Source organism: Caretta caretta, chromosome 5, assembly GCF_965140235.1.
Source record: "Caretta caretta isolate rCarCar2 chromosome 5, rCarCar1.hap1, whole genome shotgun sequence".
Taxonomy (NCBI): Eukaryota; Metazoa; Chordata; order Testudines; family Cheloniidae; genus Caretta; species Caretta caretta.
This window is the reverse complement of record NC_134210.1, coordinates 22,963,350-22,983,285: the sequence shown is the minus strand read 5'-3', so window position 1 is coordinate 22,983,285 and position 19,936 is coordinate 22,963,350. Positions and strand designations below refer to the sequence as shown.

General features: G+C 44.3%; 1 protein-coding gene and 1 long non-coding RNA gene across 8 annotated transcripts in view; one reads left to right on the top strand and one right to left on the bottom strand.

Annotated features, from left to right (window-relative positions):
• The first annotated feature begins 1,541 nt into the window (after positions 1 to 1,541).
• CCBE1 (collagen and calcium binding EGF domains 1) overlaps positions 1,542 to 19,936 on the top strand; it is a 224,348-nt gene continuing 205,953 nt past the window's right edge. For all 7 annotated transcript variants that reach the window (XR_007356900.2, XR_012668379.1, XR_007356898.2 and 4 more), the window contains exons 1-2: positions 1,542 to 2,974; positions 3,136 to 3,216. Coding sequence is in view for 3 of the 7 variants with exons in the window: in XM_048851673.2 (XP_048707630.2) it covers positions 2,847 to 2,974; positions 3,136 to 3,216 (209 nt within the window). In the remaining 4 variants the exon portion in view is untranslated. The remainder of the gene's footprint in view (positions 2,975 to 3,135; positions 3,217 to 19,936) is intronic.
• LOC125637330 (uncharacterized) overlaps positions 6,289 to 19,936 on the bottom strand; it is a 58,226-nt gene continuing 44,578 nt past the window's right edge. The window contains exons 2-3 of the long non-coding RNA XR_007356904.2: positions 10,704 to 10,808; positions 6,289 to 6,414 (exon numbers count right to left, since the gene is read on the bottom strand). This is a non-coding gene — a long non-coding RNA (uncharacterized LOC125637330). The remainder of the gene's footprint in view (positions 6,415 to 10,703; positions 10,809 to 19,936) is intronic.

Genomic DNA, 19,936 nt, shown 5'->3' with positions numbered 1-19,936 from the left:
ACTTAAACTTGTTTAGTTTTGTATATCATGGTCATATCTAAAATACTTCTTATATTGTATTTTTTAGGCCCTGATCTTGCAAAGATATAATGTACATGCTTAACTTTGTATACATGTAGTTTCCTTAAAGTCAGTGGGACTACTTACATATGTCAAATGAAGCAAGTGTAGGCCTTTGTTGCTAGTTTTTACTAAAGATAAACAATATTGTTGATAGTACAAACTTTCTTACATAAATGGGTGATAAACATAAAACAAAAAGCGTAGCATAGGTACTGAATTACAGTGCCTACGTACTACAAAAGTTACAGTAATGACTTACAAAAATCTATACATCCCACTTAGCCTATCTTTATAGAAAAAATAAAATCATAGACTTTCCCAAGATGTGAAACTTGGAACTTATCTGAAGTGTGGTATTATGATTGGAGGGGATGTGACAAATGACTCCCATTTGTGTCCATCTCTTTAAATTTAAAAAAAAAATAATAATCAAAACTTAGGGGGGAGAATTTTACTGCTTGTGAAAAATGCTGGATTAGCATCACTAGAAAATAGTTCTTTTGTTACTCCATAGATAGGCAGAGTATGGGTTGTAGCAGTGCAAGCTTCTCTTCCTTTCAAACTCTGTTATTGGATACTATCCTCCTTGGGGAGTGGAGGGGAAGGGAAGGAACATTATATGGAAACAGGTGCTTACAAAGCCCCGAGATCCAAACATCAGGTTCCTGTCTTTTGTTCCCTGTTATCTCAGATTTTGAGAGAGTCTGAATGAGAAGTTTAGGGCTTACCCCTGCCAGGAACACCCCCAAAACTCATGGACTTCAGTGAGGTAGGACTGGGCTCTGTCTCTGCCTAGTCCTTATTTTGACCAGAAGGAACTAGAATGGAAGAAACACTTAAAGCATCTCCCTACTGAAAACAAAAATCTGCCAATAACAACCATCTATGCTTTAGTGAGATACAGAAGCAGCTTATTATAATTGTGAGATAGGACCTTCAAATACCCCCAAAACATAAAAGCACATGTTAAGAAAAGCAGTTTTGCTAGTGTATGTAATAGAACAAAACTGTTTATGGGTGGGGTTGTTATAGCTAAGCAGAGTCTGGTTGGCAGTTCTGGGAAATTTCTGAAAGGCCCTGAAATTCAATCCTTCCAGTTTGCCTGGGTGGTATTGAACAATTTACTCACAGTATTCACAATGTGGCCTTATTCACTGTAGTGAGGTCAGCGGGGTTAGTGGTGGGCGTAAAGGGGTCACAATTTGGTCTTTAAACTCTGTTCCTCAGTTTCTCCGGCTGTAAAATGGGATTATAATGCTGCTTCTGTAAACTGTTTCCAGCGCTACAGGTGAAAGGACTGTAGCTGTAAGCGCTATCTTTTGTCCAAAAGCCTTTCATGGTTGTAGACAGCACCCCCTACTCTCAAAGCCCATTTAGGGATTTAGTGTTTCTCAGCTCTCCTCCCAATTTGCAAGCGTAGGGTCATTAGGCGGGTTTGTTCCTCTATGGTATTTGCGCCCGAACTATAAAACCAGGATGACACGGTGCAGTGGGCCCCAGCTGATGCACTGTTTTATCAGTTGATCTCCCTTCTGGGAATGGGGCGGAAGGGGTAACTGCGCACAAGGGTAAACAACACTTGTAGCAGAGATCCTGTGGCTACGCTGTCCTTGTGAGAGAGACGTGTGGGATAAGGCTGGATCTGGAAGGCAGCCATGTGCCGGCACTCAGCCTCCCATCATTCCTACTGCCGAGGGCAGCTTTACAGTGTTGGGGGTTTTCTGTCTCAGAGTCTTTCGGTTTCTGGGACCTTTCGTTTTTTCATCCAAGTCTCTCTGGCGTGTTTCGGTCTCTTCCTTCGGCGGCAGGATCGCTGGGCAGCAAAGAGCACAGGGCTGAGTCTGGAGCGCGAGTCATTTAAAACGGACCAGGGCAAGGGCGATGTCCCCGCGTGTAGCACAGGAGACGAAGAACTGCGTCTCCAGGAGCCCGGGGAGATCCCTACGCTAGGAAACTGATCCCCCCCCGCTCCGGCCCCCCGTAAATACACACCTCCCCTCCCCGACAGCCACACAACTCCAGCGCGGCTTGCCTCGGCACTTGCCTGCGGACAGGGACTCAGGCTCCAGGGAACTTCTCTCCCGCGTCCAGCCCCACCTCTTGCTGAAGCCCCTAGACACCCCCTGCTTGCCCCCTCCGCAACATCTGGCCACCCCAGCGTCTGCCTGGTTCTCAACCCCCCCCCCCCCAGCTACCCCTGTCTGCCCCCCCCGGCAACATCTGGCCACCCCAGCGTCTGCCTGGTTCTCAACACCCCCCCCCAGCTACCCCTGTCTGCCCCCCCCGGCAACATCTGGCCACCCCAGCGTCTGCCTGGTTCTCAACCCCCCCCCGTTACCCCTGTCTGCCCCCCCCCGGCAATATCTGGCTACCCCAGCGTCTGTCTGCTGTCAACCCCCCAGCTACCCCTCCTGCAACATCTGGCTACCCCAGCGTCTGTCTCATTGCCAACCCCCCCCCCCAGCTGCCCCTGCCGCCTCTGCAACATCTAGATACCTCGAGCCTTTGCCTCGTCCCCTAGCTGCCCCTACCTGCCCCCTCTGCAACATCTGGATACCACTATCCTCACTGCCTGTGCCTCTGGCGAGGACTCCCCAGCCCCCGGGTACCGCTGCCTGTCCCCGGTGGAACATCTGGCTGCCGCGGCAGCTCCTCTCCACGTCCCCCCGCTACCATCTGACCGCCGCAGGGGGCCGCTCTCCTCCTCGGCAGGCGGGGTAGGCAGGGGCTGCGGCGCTGCTCTCCGAGGAGGCCGAGGGAGCTGCGGAAGCAGAGGCCGCCCGATGGTGCTGCAGAGCGGCCCGGGAGAGGCAGGGCGGCGGCGGCTGCCCCGGAGCCTGGCTGCCCTGCTCCTGCTCCTGGCTCTGGGGCACACCTGGACCTACCGGGAGGAGCCCGAGGAGCGCGACAGGTGGGTCCCCCGCTTCGCCCCACCGGGGCCGGCTCCCCGCCCGCGCCGCCGAGAGCCCCGGGCTGCACCTGGCAGCCCCAGCCCGGGGCGCCCCCGCGCCGCTGCCCGGCCCCGCTCGGGCTCTGGCTAAAGCCGCCTCTTCTCTCCGGCTTCCCCCGCAGGGAGGTTTGTTCCGAGAACAAGATCGCCACCAGCCGGTACCCGTGCCTGAAACCCAGCGGCGAGCTGGCCACCTGCTTCAGGTGAGCGGGGCGGGGCCGCGGGCGTGTGTGTGTGTGTGTGTGTGTGTGTGTTACCGGCACGTGGGACCGCCGTCTCCGGCTGTGTGTGTTACCGGGACTGCCACCCCCTCCTCCTCTGTGTGCGTGTTACCAGCACGGGTGTGTGTGTGTGTTACCGGGACTGCCACCCCCTCCTCCTCTGTGTGTGTGTTACCGGCACGTGGGACCGCCGTCTCCGGCGGTGTGTGTTATCGGGACTGCCACCCCCTCCTCCTCCTCCTCCTCTGTGTGTGTGTTACCAGCACGGGTGTGTGTGTGTGTTACCGGGACTGCCACCCCCTCCTCCTCCTCTGTGTGTGTGTTACCGGGACTGCCACCCCCTCCTCCTCCTCCTCTGTGTGCGTGTTACCAGCACGGGCGTGTGAGTGTGTGTGTGTTACCGGGACTGCCACCCCCTCCTCCTCCTCTGTGTGTGTGTTACCAGCACGGGTGTGTGTGTGTGTGTGTTACCGGGACTGCCACCCCTCCTCCTCCTCTGTGTGTGTGTTACCAGCACGGGTGTGTGTGTGTGTGTGTGTTACCGGCACGTGGGACCGCCGTCTCCGGCTGTGTGTGTTACCGGGACTGCCACCCCTTCTCCTCCTCTGTGTGCGTGTTACCAGCACGGGCGTGTGTGTGTGTGTGTGTGTGTTACCGGCACGTGGGACCGCCGTCTCCGGCTGTGTGTGTGTGCCTGCGTGCGCGTGTGTTCTCCTTCTCTGGGTGCGTGTTACTAGCACGTGGGACTGCCGCCTCGGGGTGTGTGTGTGTGTGTGTTGCAGGGACTGCTGCCTTCTCCTCTGTATGCTGTTACCAGCATGGGCATGTGTGTGGATTACCAGCACGTGGGACTGCTCCTGTGTGCGTGTGTGTGTTTGTTAGGGGGACTTCCCTCTTCTCTGTGTGTGTTACCAGCATGTGGGACTGCCACCTCCTGAGTGTGTGCCACCGGTGCCTTGTGTGGTATGGTCACTGTGTTGTGAGAGTGTGCGTACTTGCTACCAGAATAGGACTGCCTCCTGTGTTTGTGGGGAGGTGCATTGTGTTGTGACAGCTGGTGTGTGCTTGTCGGTATGAGAATGTATGACCGTCTCCTTGTGTGTGTGACACTTGTGTGTTGTGTTGTGTGGTTGTGAGAGTGTGTGCTTGTTACACAGTGTGACTGCTGCCTCTGGCAGGCGTGTATGACTCTTGTGTGGCAGGGGATTGTGTAGTGATAGTGTGTGCTTGTCTTTGTGTGTTGTGATTGATGGTGTATTATGGCAGTTGTGTGATTGTTGTATTGTGGTGAGTGTCATCATCAAACACACAGCCTCCTGAAGGCTGTTGTGCCAGGCAGAGTGGTCACAGTTGCTGGTGTGGCACCAGACATTGTGTAGTGAGTTCCCAGACCTGGCTCAATCCTATGAGTGGGTGTCTGTCTGTATGAGAATGCCTGACGGTCTCTTTGTGTGTGTGTTATGATGGATGGGGTGTTATGGCACTAGTGTGACTGTTGTGATCAGCGAGTGTGTGGTGACAGTGAGAGTGTGTATTTTGTGTGTGTAAGTGTGTGTATTTGGAGTTTGTAGGCTATGGGACGCTGATAGTAGTACACACGTAAACATTCATGACAGTCCTATCGAGAAGATGAATAGCTGGTTTAATGGTTGCATGTTGTTTATAAAAGTTGTATCTAAAGTCAGCCAGAAAGAAATGTTTAACATTTGACTGGCTTGGTCATTTTCCCTTGCAAAGTCTTTCAGCAGCTGTATCTGCTTAGCACTTAGACTCAGGGAAGTTGCTCTGTGGAGTGAATGGGATGCAATGTATCCAGCACGTGCTCTGGTGAGGTTGAGTTAGGGACTGTAACAGGTAACCCCCGCTGTACTAGTAACATTTGCTAAATTATAGCAGCTCTCCATCCACCGAAAGGTACAGCCTGAGGAGTAGCAGTATAGGCTTCCAAATACATTGCTCTGGTAGCATTTGTCTAAATCTTACTCTTGAGTGAACAACCAACAGGGGTAAGGGGATAATTCAATCCCTGGGCCCATTTCACCATTGACCTCTGTGCTGTGACTACCAACAAAGGTACCAATAGTGACAAATATATTTAGATAGATACTTGTCTATTATGAACCCACTGAAAACACCATCATATAATTATGGCTTTCGATCATTGCTGGTTTTCAGCTGTGCCAGGCTATAGCATATGTCTTAGAAGTGAATGGTTTCATATTCCACAGGGGTGCAATTCAAGGGAATGATATTGATGTATGAAACCCTGCATGATTTGCATAACTGACACTTCCTCTTGCCATGCACTAATGAGGGCTGCATTTAAAATCAGCCAACATGCCCTAGCTAGCAGCCCCTAGATTTGAATGTTTGGGGTATGCTGGCCAGATGTTCTTAGTGGAGTGGTTTTGGACTGTCATACTCACTTTTCCTGTTGATCTGAAAGAGCCTGAGTTTAACCTTTGGGGTATGGTTCATAAATCCATCTATTTACTTAGGCCTTTGCCTGAGATAAGTTGATGGGAAGGATGTTATGTTTTAAGAATGGCCTTCCTGCAGTTATTGATCAGAGATACTGTCTCTGAGTTTCCACTTTATATTATATGTTTGTAAATTTGAGGAATGTCCTCTTTATATACGGTTGTTTGCAAGAAATTATCAAAACTAGAATTGTTTCTAACTGCTGTAAATGTACCCAGAGACTTTGTCAAAGACATAAACTGCAAACAAATATCTAATTACCAATGTCCTCTGAGTAATCTAGTCTGTCTCAGACAAGATGTTTAGCCTCTGAGAGGCACTTCCCTCTACAGAGCCACTTCCAGAGGTAACTGCATTGGGGTGTATGTGCGAGAAGTGATCTGTCTGCTATTACATATAGGAAGCATGCGATACGGTGAAAGCACTTTAGTGCTAGTGAAAGGCATTAAAGAAGTCCATAAATGATAGAAAACAAAGGGGAGTTTTTAAAAACCTCTTTTGGTGACAGATTGTTTTTCTTTTCACAATGCCTTTTATTTAGTATAAGTATAGGTGGTTTGAAATGTAGCTTTGCAGTGCACATAGGTCCTGCCTCCCCTCTGACTGTAAACGGGGAATTGTCACTAGTGGATGTGTTTCCAGTTGGATCCCTCAGGGAATGGTTTTGGCCTTACGCTATTTAACATTTTTATCAGCGACCTGGAAGAAAACATAAGACCAACACTGATAAAGTTTGCAGATGCCACAAAAATTGGGGGAGTGGTAAATAATAAAGAAGATAGATTACTGATTCAGAGAGATTTGGATCAATAGATAAACTGGAAGCAAGCAACATAGGCGCCAGCTCTGTGGGTGATCTGGGGCTGGAGCACCCAAGGGGAAAAAATGGTGGGTGCTGAGCACCCACCAGCAACCCCCTTATCGGCTCAGCCCCACACCCCACCAGTGCCTCCCACCCGCTGGCTGGGCCCACGGATCAGCGCCTCTCCCACGCCTCCAGCCCGCCACAATCAGCTGTTTCATGGAGTGCAGAAGGCTCTGGGGGAGAGGGGGGAGGAACGAGGACACAGCACGCTATGGGGTGGGGGCAGAACTGGGCAGGAAGGGGTGGGGATGGGGTGGGAAGAGGCAGGGTGGGGGCAGGGCCTTGGGGGAAGGAGTGGAGTGGGGGCAGAAGCCAGGGATGGAGTACCCCCTGGCACTTTGGAAAGTCCGTGCCTGTGGCAAGCAAACAATGTGTGTTTGAATATGAGTAAATTTAAACGTGTACATCTAGGAACAAAGAATGTAGGTCATATTTATAGGATGGGGGATTCTATGCTGGGAAGCAGTGACTGAAAAAGATTTGGGGGTTGTGGTGGATAATCAACTGATCATAAGTTCCCCGTGTGAAGCTGTGGACAGAAGAGCCTATAGATCCTGGGATTCATAAACAAGGGGATCTTGAGTAGGAGCAAAGAGGTTATTTTATCTCTCTATTTGATACTGGTGTGATCACTGCTGGAATACTGTGCCCAGTTCTGGTGCTCACAGTTCAAGAAGGATGTTAATTTGGAGAGGTTCAGAGAAGAGCAAGGAGAATGACTACAGGATTAGAAAACATGCCTTATAGTGATGGATTCAATCTATCTGTTTATTAAGCTAACTAGAGTCTAGTTAGCTTAATAAACAGAAGATTAAGGGATGACTTGATTATAGTTGATAAATATATACACGGGGAACAAATATTTAATAATGGGCTCTTCAGTTTAGCAGAGGAAGGTTTAACATGATCCAGTGGTTGGAGGCTGAAGCTAAACAAATGCAGACTGGAAATAAAGCGTACATGTTTAACGGTGAAAGTAATTAACCATTGGAACAACTTACCAAAGGCTGGTGGATGCTCCATCACTGACCCTTTTAAAATCAAGATTGGATGTTTTCCTAAAAGATCTGCTCTAGGAATTATTTTGGGGAAGTTCTCCAGTCTGTGTTATGCAGAAGGTCAGACTAGATGATCACAGTGGTCCCTTCCAGCCTTGGAATAGATGGATCTCTGAGGTACGCCTGGGGTTACAGAATATGCCAGTGTAGACGGCCAGCCAAGGGGATGTCACAGCACAGTCGCTGCTGCCCCCAGAGAGCGCCAGTGTATCATCGCACACTCTAGAAAGGGTTGGATGGTGCCATGACTCACTTCTTTTTTTCTCCACTGGTCCCTGCCCCAACCCGCAGCTGAATCTCCCGTCTTCCTTTCCCCCATCCCCATGGCTTTACTTTTTAAAGATACAATAGAGCCCATCATTGCATACAGTTCCTTAACCCACAGTACCACAAAACATTTCACAGAGAGATGGTAATAAGCAGTGGAGAAAAGGAAGGCTGCCGAGTGGGATTTAAAGTGTCAGTGGTTCAGAGACAGAGTTGTCAGATAGATGAGGCAGCTTCACTGAGAGAGCAACCCCGACTGGAGAGTTTGAAGACTGAAGGTACAGAATGAGCAGTGTGAGGTCCAGGTACTGAGGTGTGTTTGGTCTCCCTGAAGATAGAATCATAGAAGATAAGGTTGGGAGAGACCTCAGGAGGTCATCTAGTCCAACCTCCCACTCAAAGAAGGACCAAATCCCTACGGATGGAGATTCCACCACCTCCCTAGGTAACCCATTCCAGTGCTTCACCACCCTCCTAGTGAAATAGTGTTTCCTAATATCCAACCTAGACCTCCCACACTGCAACTTGAGACCATTGCTCCTTATTCTGTCATCTGCCACCATTGAGAACAGCCGAGCTCCATCCTCTTTGGAACCCCCCCTTCAGGTAGTTGAAGGCTGCTATCAAATTTCCCCTCAGTCTTCTCTTCTGCAGACTAAATAAGCCCAGTTCCCTCAGCCTCTCCTCGTACGTCATGTGCCCCGGGCCCCTCATCATTTTCGTTGCCCTGCACTGGACTCTCTCCAATTTTTCCACATCCTTTCTGCAGTAGGGGGTCCAAAACTGGACACAACACTCCAGATGTGGCCTCACCAGTGCCAAATAGAGGGGAATAATCACTTTCCTCGATCTGCTGGCAGTGCTCCTACTAATGCAACCCAATATGCCATTAGCCTTCTTGGCAACAAGGGCACACTGCTGACTCATATCCAGCTTCTCATCCACTGTAATCCCCAGGTCCTTTACTGCAGAACTGCTGCTTAGCCAGTCGGCCGCCAGACTGTAGTGGTGCATGGGATTCTTCCGACCTGAGTGCAGGACTCCGCACAGGTCCTAGTTGAACCTCATCAGATTTCTTTTGGCCCAGCCCTCCAATTTGTCTAGGAATCCTCCAATTTGTAAAATTCTCCCACACTCGAGGGGTCCCAAATGCAGCAGTAGCAATGTCGTTCTGCTCTGTGTGCAGTGGGGCAAGACTTTGCCTGGGTACCAACGGCATCACAGCCCATGTCTGTAATAGTTGTACTGCCGTCCCCACGCTTTAAAAAATCACAATGGATCAGGCAGAAAAAGTAATGAGAGTGCCTTTAAAATCAGGAGATTTCTTTTTAAAAGTAACTTTTGGGTTCTTTTTGCTTGCCTTCCGGTTTCTGGGTCTTTAGGGCTCACTTGGGTCATGTTTTTGAGCTTTTGTCCACTACATGGGCATTTTCGCTGTTTTCTGTAAGGAAATGCCATTTTGAAAAAAATGAAATTTTTCAGAGCATTGCACAGATTTTTGACAACATTTTTGTTTTGAAACAAAATTGAAAAAATCCATTTAAAAATGTCTGGTTTGACATTTTTGGAATGAAAAGTTTTGATTTTTTTAATTTGAAATGTATTTGATATTAAATTAAAACAATAGTAAAGGTTGAAATTGAAATGAAACCTTTTTAATTCATCAAAACAAAATGAATTTATTTTCAGAATTTTATTTTGTGGAAAACTTTGAAATTTTTCACATTTCATCCTGATGTGGGAAGAATTTTGTTTTTCAAACTTTCACGATTTTTCATAGGATGGAAAAAGCTCTAGCGAGGATGTCCTTTTATTTCATTATTTTTAATTAATGCTGTGATTCCCATGTAATCACTTGTCTCCAGGAGCTGGGGCTCTAAGTAAATTACCTAATATTGTTAGGGTTTGCAACACTGTAGCAGTGGAAGCAGTGTTGAGTCATCTCTTGCCACCTTTAGGATTGTGAGGGGAGGAAGAGCCCCGCAACAGAACCTCTCTCAGGTCTCCCACTTACCCCCATTCTGGTGTAGCATTTGGCCCTAGGCAATGAGAATAAGTCTGAATAGTTGATTAGCTTCCCCATTTCTGGGCTCTGCTTTTCTGTTTAGAGAACATCCGTCCTGTGCTGCATGACCACACTAATCCTACCTTGCGGAGGAGGCTGTCATCCCTATCAGACTTCACCGCTGATCAGCCGTAGCAAGTGTTACTAGTGTGGTGCATGCTTTGACCCCAGCCTGAGATGGAGAAGCAAGAGGTGTCACTATGGTAGCAGCTTATGCTACCTCCCAATCTGTGAGGCTACCCCCAGAAGAATTTAAAATATATGAATATTCTCCAGTTAATGCTAATGTGTTTCCTTCGCAGTGCACTGGCAGTTACACCTACTAATAGTGAGCAAGCCAATGGAGGCTTGAGGTAGGGTGTGGCTTGATTGTGAGTTTATGAATAAAGATGAGCCAAAAGCAGGGCCAAGCCAAAGAGACTATTTTGATATTATTCACTTATGATCATAGTGACCTTGTACATGACTAGATGTATTTTTTTTCTAGCATGTGCAGAGTTTGGCCCTTGGGCTTAGTTTGGTTTGTATTTATTTTTAGATGGTGCTTTTCATAGAATCATAGAATATCAAGATTCGAAGGGACCTCAGGAGGTCATCTAGTCCAACCCTTTTATTTATTTCCACAAGAGAACAGAGAAACAGATTTGAATAGCAGTTGGTGCTTCAGCCTGGCCAGTATTTTTAAGCCTTACTTTTTTTTTTTTTTTTTTACAATAAATAAAGTTGCATGTACCAATAATAAGCTTTCGTATCCATACACAGTAAGTTCTGGTCATTGCGAAGCATACAATACGATACAGGGCTTGATCTTGCATTTCTCGGGCAGCCAGAGCTCCACCTGAAATCAATGAGAATCTGAGCAGCACAAGGAAGGTAAAATTGAGCCCTTAATTATTATAATGTCTCCACCCTCTCAGATACTTGCATATGGCATATGTAGTCTGCTTAACCCCTTTAAACAGACCCTAATAATTTTATTGGTATGCCAAATTAGAACGGTATTAGCAAAATTCCTTTACTGTTCCAGGGTACCTGTGTATTACTTGGCTTGTATTTGATAAGTCATTCATTTTGTACATCTTGGTTTAGCTCTAGCAGTAGACCTGACAACCCAGTAAGCTTTTTTCACTGCTTATAGGTATTTTTGTGGATAGTTTGCTTTGCTCATTTTCATGTCATACAGTGGTGTCCTATATTATTCTTGCACTCAGTAGTGATCTGGTACGTGATTGAATGGAGGTTTCCACTCTGACCTGTGGTGACCAACTGTATGTTCCTCTATGAAACAATGTTAAATAGGACACACTGCACGCACTTTATCATAAAATAGAATAGCTCTGTTCCCATGAGAATATGGCAGTGGTTAGGATTATAGTTCTGTAAATATGGTTATTTCCAAATTAAGGAGGCTTAGCCTGTAATTTAATGTAATGCCACAATCATACCAGAGAATATTGGAGGGCAATTTAGGAAACTTATGAATACTTGTTGGAGTTGTCCTCCTTTTTTGAAAACTAACAAAACCTAACCTCACAATCAAGTAAGTCCCCCATAGTATTTTCAGGTGAGAGAAAATTATATTATGTTTAAATTCTATGATACAATGGAGATTGGTTTATAAAAGATATGATCTTCCAGAATGATAATCTAGAGCAGTGGTTCTCAAACTTTAGCAACCCGAGGACCCCCATTTTGATTTAAGATATTTTGCAGACCCCCAAGCTCCCTGCTCAGCCCCAGGTCCTGCCCCCACTCCATCCCTTCCCCCAGGACCCTACCCCTACCCTCCTCTTCCTCACCTCTTTCTGTACCCTCCCCTGAGTATGCCCCATCCCTGCTCCTCCCTCCCAGTGCTTCCTGCACGCCGCTGAACAGCTGTTCCCCAGTGTGCAGGAGGCACTGGGAGGGAGGGGGAGGTGTTGGTCAGTGGGGCCTGTGGACCCCCGGAGTACCCTCGTGGACCCCGTTTGAGAAACACTGATCTAGAGGTTTAGTAGAGATATTTGCTAATAAAAAAATGTTTAACAAACATTACAGTTATGCAGAAATTTAAACTATAGGAATAAAAGAACAGTCCAGGGCAAAATACACTTTAGCAACAGATGGGAAAATGAGAGAATGTTTCTGTCCCAAAGTAATGGAAACCACCAGATACAGTAGATACTTACTTTGCGTCCAACCCTGTGTGCTTGAGCATCTGCTAAAGGGTGCTGAGTGCCCTCCAATTTCTGTACTTTAATGGGAGAGGAGGGTATTAAGTATCTCAGAGGACTGGGACTTTTATATCGCTATAGCAAATTTTAGTTCAAACTGCTCACTAAACTTGCGTGGCTGACATTTACAAAGCATCCGTGTTAAAACACGCTGTGTTCTTCCTTACTAATCTGTGCTGATATTGGTGCACATGCACCCATGCAATAAAGAGATTGCCCACCTCTGAGAGAGATGGACTAAGTTTTTGGCCTGAGGGCCACATCTGGGTATAGAAATTGTATAGTGGGCCATGAATGCTCACGAAATCAACAATGCAGAGATATTCAAATAAACTTTATTTAATAAAGATACATTTTAGTGGAAATAAACATTAAACCTTGCTTACAATTATGAATATACTATTATAACAAAGTATTACAATGATTAAACCAAACTTACCCCCTTTTCACGCCCTGTTTGATTAACGTGAACAATGCAGCTGTCACTCCCTGGCCAACTATCCTTTGTTTTATCCTCAACAATGGAAAATTAACACTACTAAAACAGCAGTCTCCTAAGCCAGCAAGTAGCAGGCACATGGGGTTGCACGTTCCAGGCTCTGATGGTGCATTTGGGTTGTGCAGCCGCAGTAACGTGTGCCCTCACACAGGTCCCACCTGAACACGTCAGAGCGTCGGGTAGGCAGCGCAGGACAAACTGCTGACCCGACGCCACTCCCGAGGGGCCAGATTAAAAGGTCTGAGGGGCCGGATGTTGTCCGTGGGCTGTAGTTTGCCCACCCTGATCTATCTACTACTTGGAATAAGGACTGGGAGTTTGAATTCCTGGATTCTCTGTGTTTGACCAGTCCTCCCCCTCTTGCAGTCAATGAGAATTTTGCCATTGACTCAGATGGGACCAGAATCACTCACACCTGAAACTACTGTTAGTCCTCCTGGTTTACCCATCTGTAAAATGTGCACAATGTACCGGCTTCATGGGATGTAATGAATGAGGCCTACCTAATTACAGTTTGTAAAATGCTTTGCGGTCCTTGGGAGGAAAGTGCTCTAGACATGCTAATCACTATCATGGATAAGTTGTCTCCTGAGAGGTTGGTACAATTGAGTGAAGCATGATGCTGGGTTAAAGTAGGTGCTAAATAATAATTCTAGTCTTGTTCAAAATATGGGTAATATATATGAAGAGAGTGATGATTTCAAAAGTTATCAGTCTCTTAAGTACTAACAATATCCATCAGATTAGCCAGTATTTCCCTACAATAAATCCATGCAGGCTTTTGAAACAGGATATAATAATTGTACAACTATGGAATATTGTCCGTTTTCTTATCTCATAATTGTTTGGCAGCTAAAAATATCTAACTGTAATCAGTATAGTATTGCAGGTGTTGAATTCTGCCATGAAAAGGATACTCTAAACTTTATAACAAAAAGATAATTCAAATATAAGGCAGAAATACATGTATGCCTATAAGCTAGCTAATTGTGATGCTAACTGAAGATCACATTTTAAAAAAAGACTTCTTTTTATTCTATTGAATGCTGTTGTTGCTAGCAAAGTCCAATTTTTATAGACTGTGTCATTTTACACATTCTTAAAGGATAAAAGTTATTGCAAGTAAGTTAGAACTGAACTGCTCCACAAAGGGCAGTACTTCCACTGATGTGTCCCCTGGGACCACGTTCAGTTCTTAGTTCCCAGAGTCCCCGAAGAGCATGTTGCATTGCTTCCCAGTTAATTTGACTACATAGATTTTTTGAAGTTTTCAGCCAGAGAAAGCCAAGGTGATATTTTATCTCAAGACTCTTTTTTGCTTTCCAGACACCCTTTCCATTGCCTTTCTAATCCAAAACTCTGCTGTCATCACGTTCAGTGGAATCAACATAACCCTGATTCTCATTGCAATATAAGATTGTAAATTATATTTATCCAATTAGGGCAAAAGAACACATAAGCCCCAGTTATCTTGGAGCTATGTTGGAAGTTTGCTAAGAATTCAAGAGGATGAGATGTTCTTGGTTATATTTTACTTGTGCTTTGTTTTTGTTTTAGAAAAGTAAACAGCCACAACATCTGTAACAACGCTTTTGCCAAGGTTGTTTGTTTCCATAAACTAATATATTTTATTTCACATACTTTAAAGTGCAATGAGCTGCTAGCTCTTTGGGACAGTGCTGGTATCTCTGTGCCCAGCATATTGTGGCTGTGACTAGAAATGAATAATGAATCTTATTTAGTCATCATTTTGAAAATGGGAATTTCAGAATTAGATATGTCAATGCATCTGTCAGGCATAAAAGTCCTACTATATATATATATATATATATATATATATATATATATAGCCTTAGGCCTCTAGGCACCATAACAAAAACGTGGGACCATATCCTGAGATGTGCTGAGTCCCACTGACTTGGATGGGAGTTGCAGGTGCTCAGCATCTTTAGGATTTGGCCCATTTTCTTGCTATTTTCAGAATCTGACTTTTAGTAATTCCGATTAAAATCAGTAGCACAATGCGCTTTCTCAAGCAGTAATAAGTATAACTGTGGTCATGCTGAGTACAGAAGTGCTTCTAATAGCTACCTGTCTGTCTGCTGTCTTTGCTTTTTAATTGTTCTTACTCTAGCCTGACATCCTTGGGCAGAACTTAGTGCTTGTGAATAGGGATAGTTTATAGGAAAATGTAGCATTGTTATTTTTTCACAAAACAGGTAAACCATGGCAGTGGAATAAACTTCCCCATGCCACCTAATCATTTATCCTCACTACTACTTTGAAGTAGCACCCCTAGTAACAAAGGTTTTGTGCCCATTCAGTCCTTGGCTTGATATCTTTGCTGAGACTACCAAGGGAACTGATTGTTGTCAACTCTTGTGGTGAAGTATGATGTGGACCTCTGTTAATAGGAACAAAACCAACAGCATGCACACATCTTATGTAGGTACCTGAATTGCTGGTAGTTGGTCATGATGACTTTCCACCATTACTGATTGGAGACACATTTGAGCTAGTGACAGAGGTCTTGTTTAAACACTTAAGTTGTACTGCTTTAACTGGACTGGTATAGTTAAAGTGGTACAACCCTCCCTTAGTGTGGATGCAGTTATACCAGTATAAAGGTGCTTCTACTGGTTCAGGAAAGGGAATGAGCTATGCTAGAATAAGACTCTTTACACAGGCATAACTGTGCCCACATTAGTGGTTGAACTGGTATAAATGTGTCAGTAAAAGAATTACACCCCTACCCAACATCCTTTATATGCTCGTACAAAAACTGTGTGTAGACCAGGCCTAAAATTACCATTGACAACTACCAATCCAGTCTTCCAGTATTTTATTTCTTTTTTTAATTAAAAATGTGTCCCATACCAAGGTCACAGGCTCCTTTTTATAAAGCACAGTATAATCGCTATGCTGTCACCATGTAGTTTAACTGGGAATGTTTATGAAAATCAGTGTTTGCACTCTTAGAATACTACAGTATGTGTACCAAACACATTTGACATTTATATATGATCTCTTGCAAGTCTTCACGGAGGCTAATATAGGTTTGGATGATATACTTGCTGCTTACAAGATGCAATACCAAGGGTTAGGATATAGCTGTGTGCCTTAGCTAATATATCCCCCCACCCTTTACCATAGCATCCGAGAAACAGTCTTTTATGTACATATCCTCACAACACTCCTGAGAGGATAGGAAGTACTGTTATCCCTATCTTTTATAGATGGGAGACTGTGGCATAGAGAGGCTAAGTGACTTGCCCAAGGTCACATAGGAAGTTTATGATTGAGCAGGGACTTGGACTTAGGTCTTCTGAGTCCTAGGCTAGTGCCCTAAATACTGGACGATCCTTCCTCTCAATGGTAATCAAAGATGGATGCAGATGATAGCTTCTATAATGCTCCAAAAGTGATTTTCTGCACAAAAACCAGAACCTCCCCAAATCCTCTCTGAAGCACTTAGCTATTGTGGTTGTTGGCAATATACAAAACCTTAAGACATTGAGAAAAGCACTTTCACACGTGGTAACACTTATACATATTTTCCAAATTTGTTACACAGAAAAAGAGGCAAATTTTTTTCAGGAACTGTTGGTAAAAGATCATCTTATGGATCTGAGGTTGCCTGCCTGGCAAACCCATTAAGACCACAAATGGTGTCAAAACGTGCACTCTGCTGCAGAAGAGCAGAGGATTAATACACCCTCTGTGAAGTCTAGTCCATGTTGGATGACAGCCCTCTGGGCTAAGCTCAGTTGGAATGCTACACAGACATCTAAATTATGCAATACAAAATGCAAGTTCTCTCATTTTCCTAAGGGAGTGTGTCAGGAGGAGTCTTGCAAAGGGCTTTTTTCTCTTGGCGCAATGGATGTATCTGCTGCTCCATAGTGTGCCAGTGACATGCTCACCAGCTATTGCTGGGGGAAAATTATCACTCCTCTTAGGAACAAGAGCGTAACCAGTTCTGTGCAACTCTACAAATCACCTCCCAGCTCAGCACCATGTACTCCATGAGCTTTCTGAATGCAGCCCTCTGCCGCCAAGCTTTCACTTTGCTAATGTTTGTTTATCCTTTATTAATAACCTCCCGTCTACCCCAAAATGTGAATGCATCATAATGTTTTGCAGTATGGAGGCTAAGGGCGGGTTTTTCAAAGGAGCCTCTGGAAATGAGGTGCTTAATTCTCATTGAAATTCCCAACCTGAAACTGTTATTACCCTTAGTAATGATGTTTTATCAAGACAACTGAAGAGAGAAGCCTCAAAGTCCCATAAATACATGTTTTTAATAGCGCTTGAGTAACAGCAAAAATCAATGCCTATGTGGGTTTACTTGTATAAAAGCTCCTATTTATACTTTCCCCTCAATATACTCAGTTCACTGTGAAATGGACCAATATAATTATGATCTTCCTGTGAACTGGTGTAATTATTGTGAATAATGTATTGAGGCAGGAGTTACTACAAAGGATAATGTCTGGCAAATAGCTGTTCGTGTATATGGAAGGTTCTTGATGGTCACATCAAAGGAGTTCTCAGAATTTTAAAATTGGCAAGCCACGAACTATCTGATAAGTGCCCTCCTTGGTGGTTTGATCAGTAATGAAACCCAGGTGCACTGCGCCATGGTTTTGATCTACAGACTATAGGGTTAAATATGAACTGACTTTTGGGGCATGTCGTCTAGCACAAAGACTCCAGACCAACAAAATAGTAGCCTAAGGGCCCACTGTGGTTGATACAAAATATGTAGTAAATATAGGCCACCAGCAGGAATATGACTTTTAAGATTATACTGGGTATCATATATGCTCCCGAGGGTCAGACTATTTTGTCTTTAAAAAAATCTGATCACATCCCTTGTTTTAAATAAAATAGGGAGGCAGTGTGATCTAGTTTTTATTAATTATTATTTGCATTACTGTAGCATATAGGGGGTGTAACTGAGATCGGGGCCCCATTGTGCTGGATAGACAATCCCTGGTCTGAAGAGCTTATAGTCTAAATACACAAGACAGATAAAGGACAGAGGAAAGAGTAAAGAAAAGGAACAACCAGGAAGAGAAAGAGAAGATGGGAACTAAAATAGGCAGAAAAGGGGATGAGTAGAGACAGGAAATAGGAAAGAGAAATTTCATCTTGTCATTGTTTTCATCTAATTTGTGTGTGTGTGTGTGTGTGGTGGGGGAAATCATTTCCTAACTAGCTCCAATTAAAATATTTCCAGATTGCCTCCGTTTTATAAAAAAAAAAAAATCTTTTGTAAGAACAGAACCCTGTACTCCCAACTGTACTTGGAATAAAAAAAAATCTAGTAAATGCTGCATCTTTCCTTGACATTTCTTCCTTCCTTTCTCTCTCTCCTTTACCAGTTTGAAAAATGTCTCTTTCCTACTGTATATTCTAGGTACATGGGGGTAGTGAGAGCGTATCACAGATAGGCACGTACATTGGCCCACTCACCCTTTGCTCAGCCTGGCTTACTTTCTTTCCTCTTCTGTATTTGAAGATTTGCTGGTCCATGATGTTAGAGAACAAAAGGTTAAATGTCACTTGCCTTCCCTTGGCAAACTGGCTCTGCAATCCTTTGATGACCACCCACTAGCTAGCTTTGAAGGAAAATATGTTAGTCCTCATTATGATTCCACAAAATCAGGGAGAGCTAATCTTAAAAGAAATATTTAAACGGAAAAGGTGCAATTACCTTATACCAACGTGTCTCCTATTTTTAGTTTTCCATTTAATTTTTTGTAACGCTTCCCCACAAACCATGGGATAGAATCTCAGCTGGTGTGAATCATCAGAGCTCCATTAAAATCCTATCAGAACTCCGGGTGGAGTGGAGGAGAGACAGTCAGCAGACATATGGAGAAGTCAATGGAGCTGTGACAGTTTACGCCAGCTGAGGATCTGGCCCATGTGTTCTGATCTTGCAAACACATACTCATCGGTATGGTTCACATGGCCCTGATCCTGCACTGTTAAAGGGAATAGGAGCATAGGCTCAAGCCCCACATGTGTAAATTTGTAGCGCTGTGAGTTTAATACTTTATTTTTGTCTCCTCTACCTCTTCCACAGAGTTCTCATAGATTTTCTCCCTATCTGTGTTTCACTGATAACATTTCAATATTCGTATCATTTCACTTGGAGTTTGTTATAATCACAGTGATTGCATTGCACTCAGTTGGTATTAATGTACATATCAAGATACAAGTAAAAGGTCTGATTCGAGAACCTTTACTTACATTACTTATTCTACTTACATGAATTATTCCAGTGCAGTCAATTGAACTATTAATGTCTGTAAAACGTATTCCTGCTAAGGGCTGCAGGATTGGGCCCACAGCACAAATGAATGGATATTTACAGTGATGGTTGTTAGCCCACCTGTTTTCAAATTTCTGATTATCATTTTTCTTCCTCTACTGCCCAGTTTCTTTACCTGAGTTTTAACTGATTAGTTTTCAAACTATTTATTGGTGTCTGTTATAAACACAATAGTTGCAAACGTGGTTCCATTACTGTTCTTTGCTTTCTCTTCTAAATTATTCCAATTATAATCAAACCAGATAAAGAACAGGACCTGCATGATGCTGACTCAGGAGAGTTGTTGGTGTAAAAAACCCCAAGTTTAGTCACAGACAGTAGTCTCAGATCTTAGTTCTGCGTTAGGAATCCTTCTCACTTATACAGGCTTATCCCTCTTATCCAGTAAATGTCATTGCTGAGCATATGAACAACTGAAACGTTAGTACAGTAAAGAGTTTAGTTACAATGAGGCAACATATTTTCAGTTACATATGAAAGCTAAATGCATACATTTCCATTAATAAGTTTGTACTGGAATTTAAATTAGGTGGCACACATAAAGACCATGCTCATTGGATCGATATTAGCAGCAATTCAATAGTGAACCCACATCAAAAAGGCTTTCCCCCTTCCTTTCAAGTAGGCTGGGAACACTGTTGTATGCAATATTTTAAATAGACAAGAAAGGCAAAGTCCAAAGGAATAATTTGATTTTTTTAAAAAGGATTGTTGTTGGAGAATGAATAGGCTTATTATAAGTTAAATACAAGTTACACCAAAGGGGAAGTTTAAATGTGTGGAGGAGAATATTCATCTCAGGATTGCAAGTGTATAAAGGACAAAAGTCTTTTCTATAGGGAAATTAGTGGTGTGTAGCCTCCAGTGTAAACCAGCAGTGTTCACATTAGCTCTGCAGTCTCATTAACCTC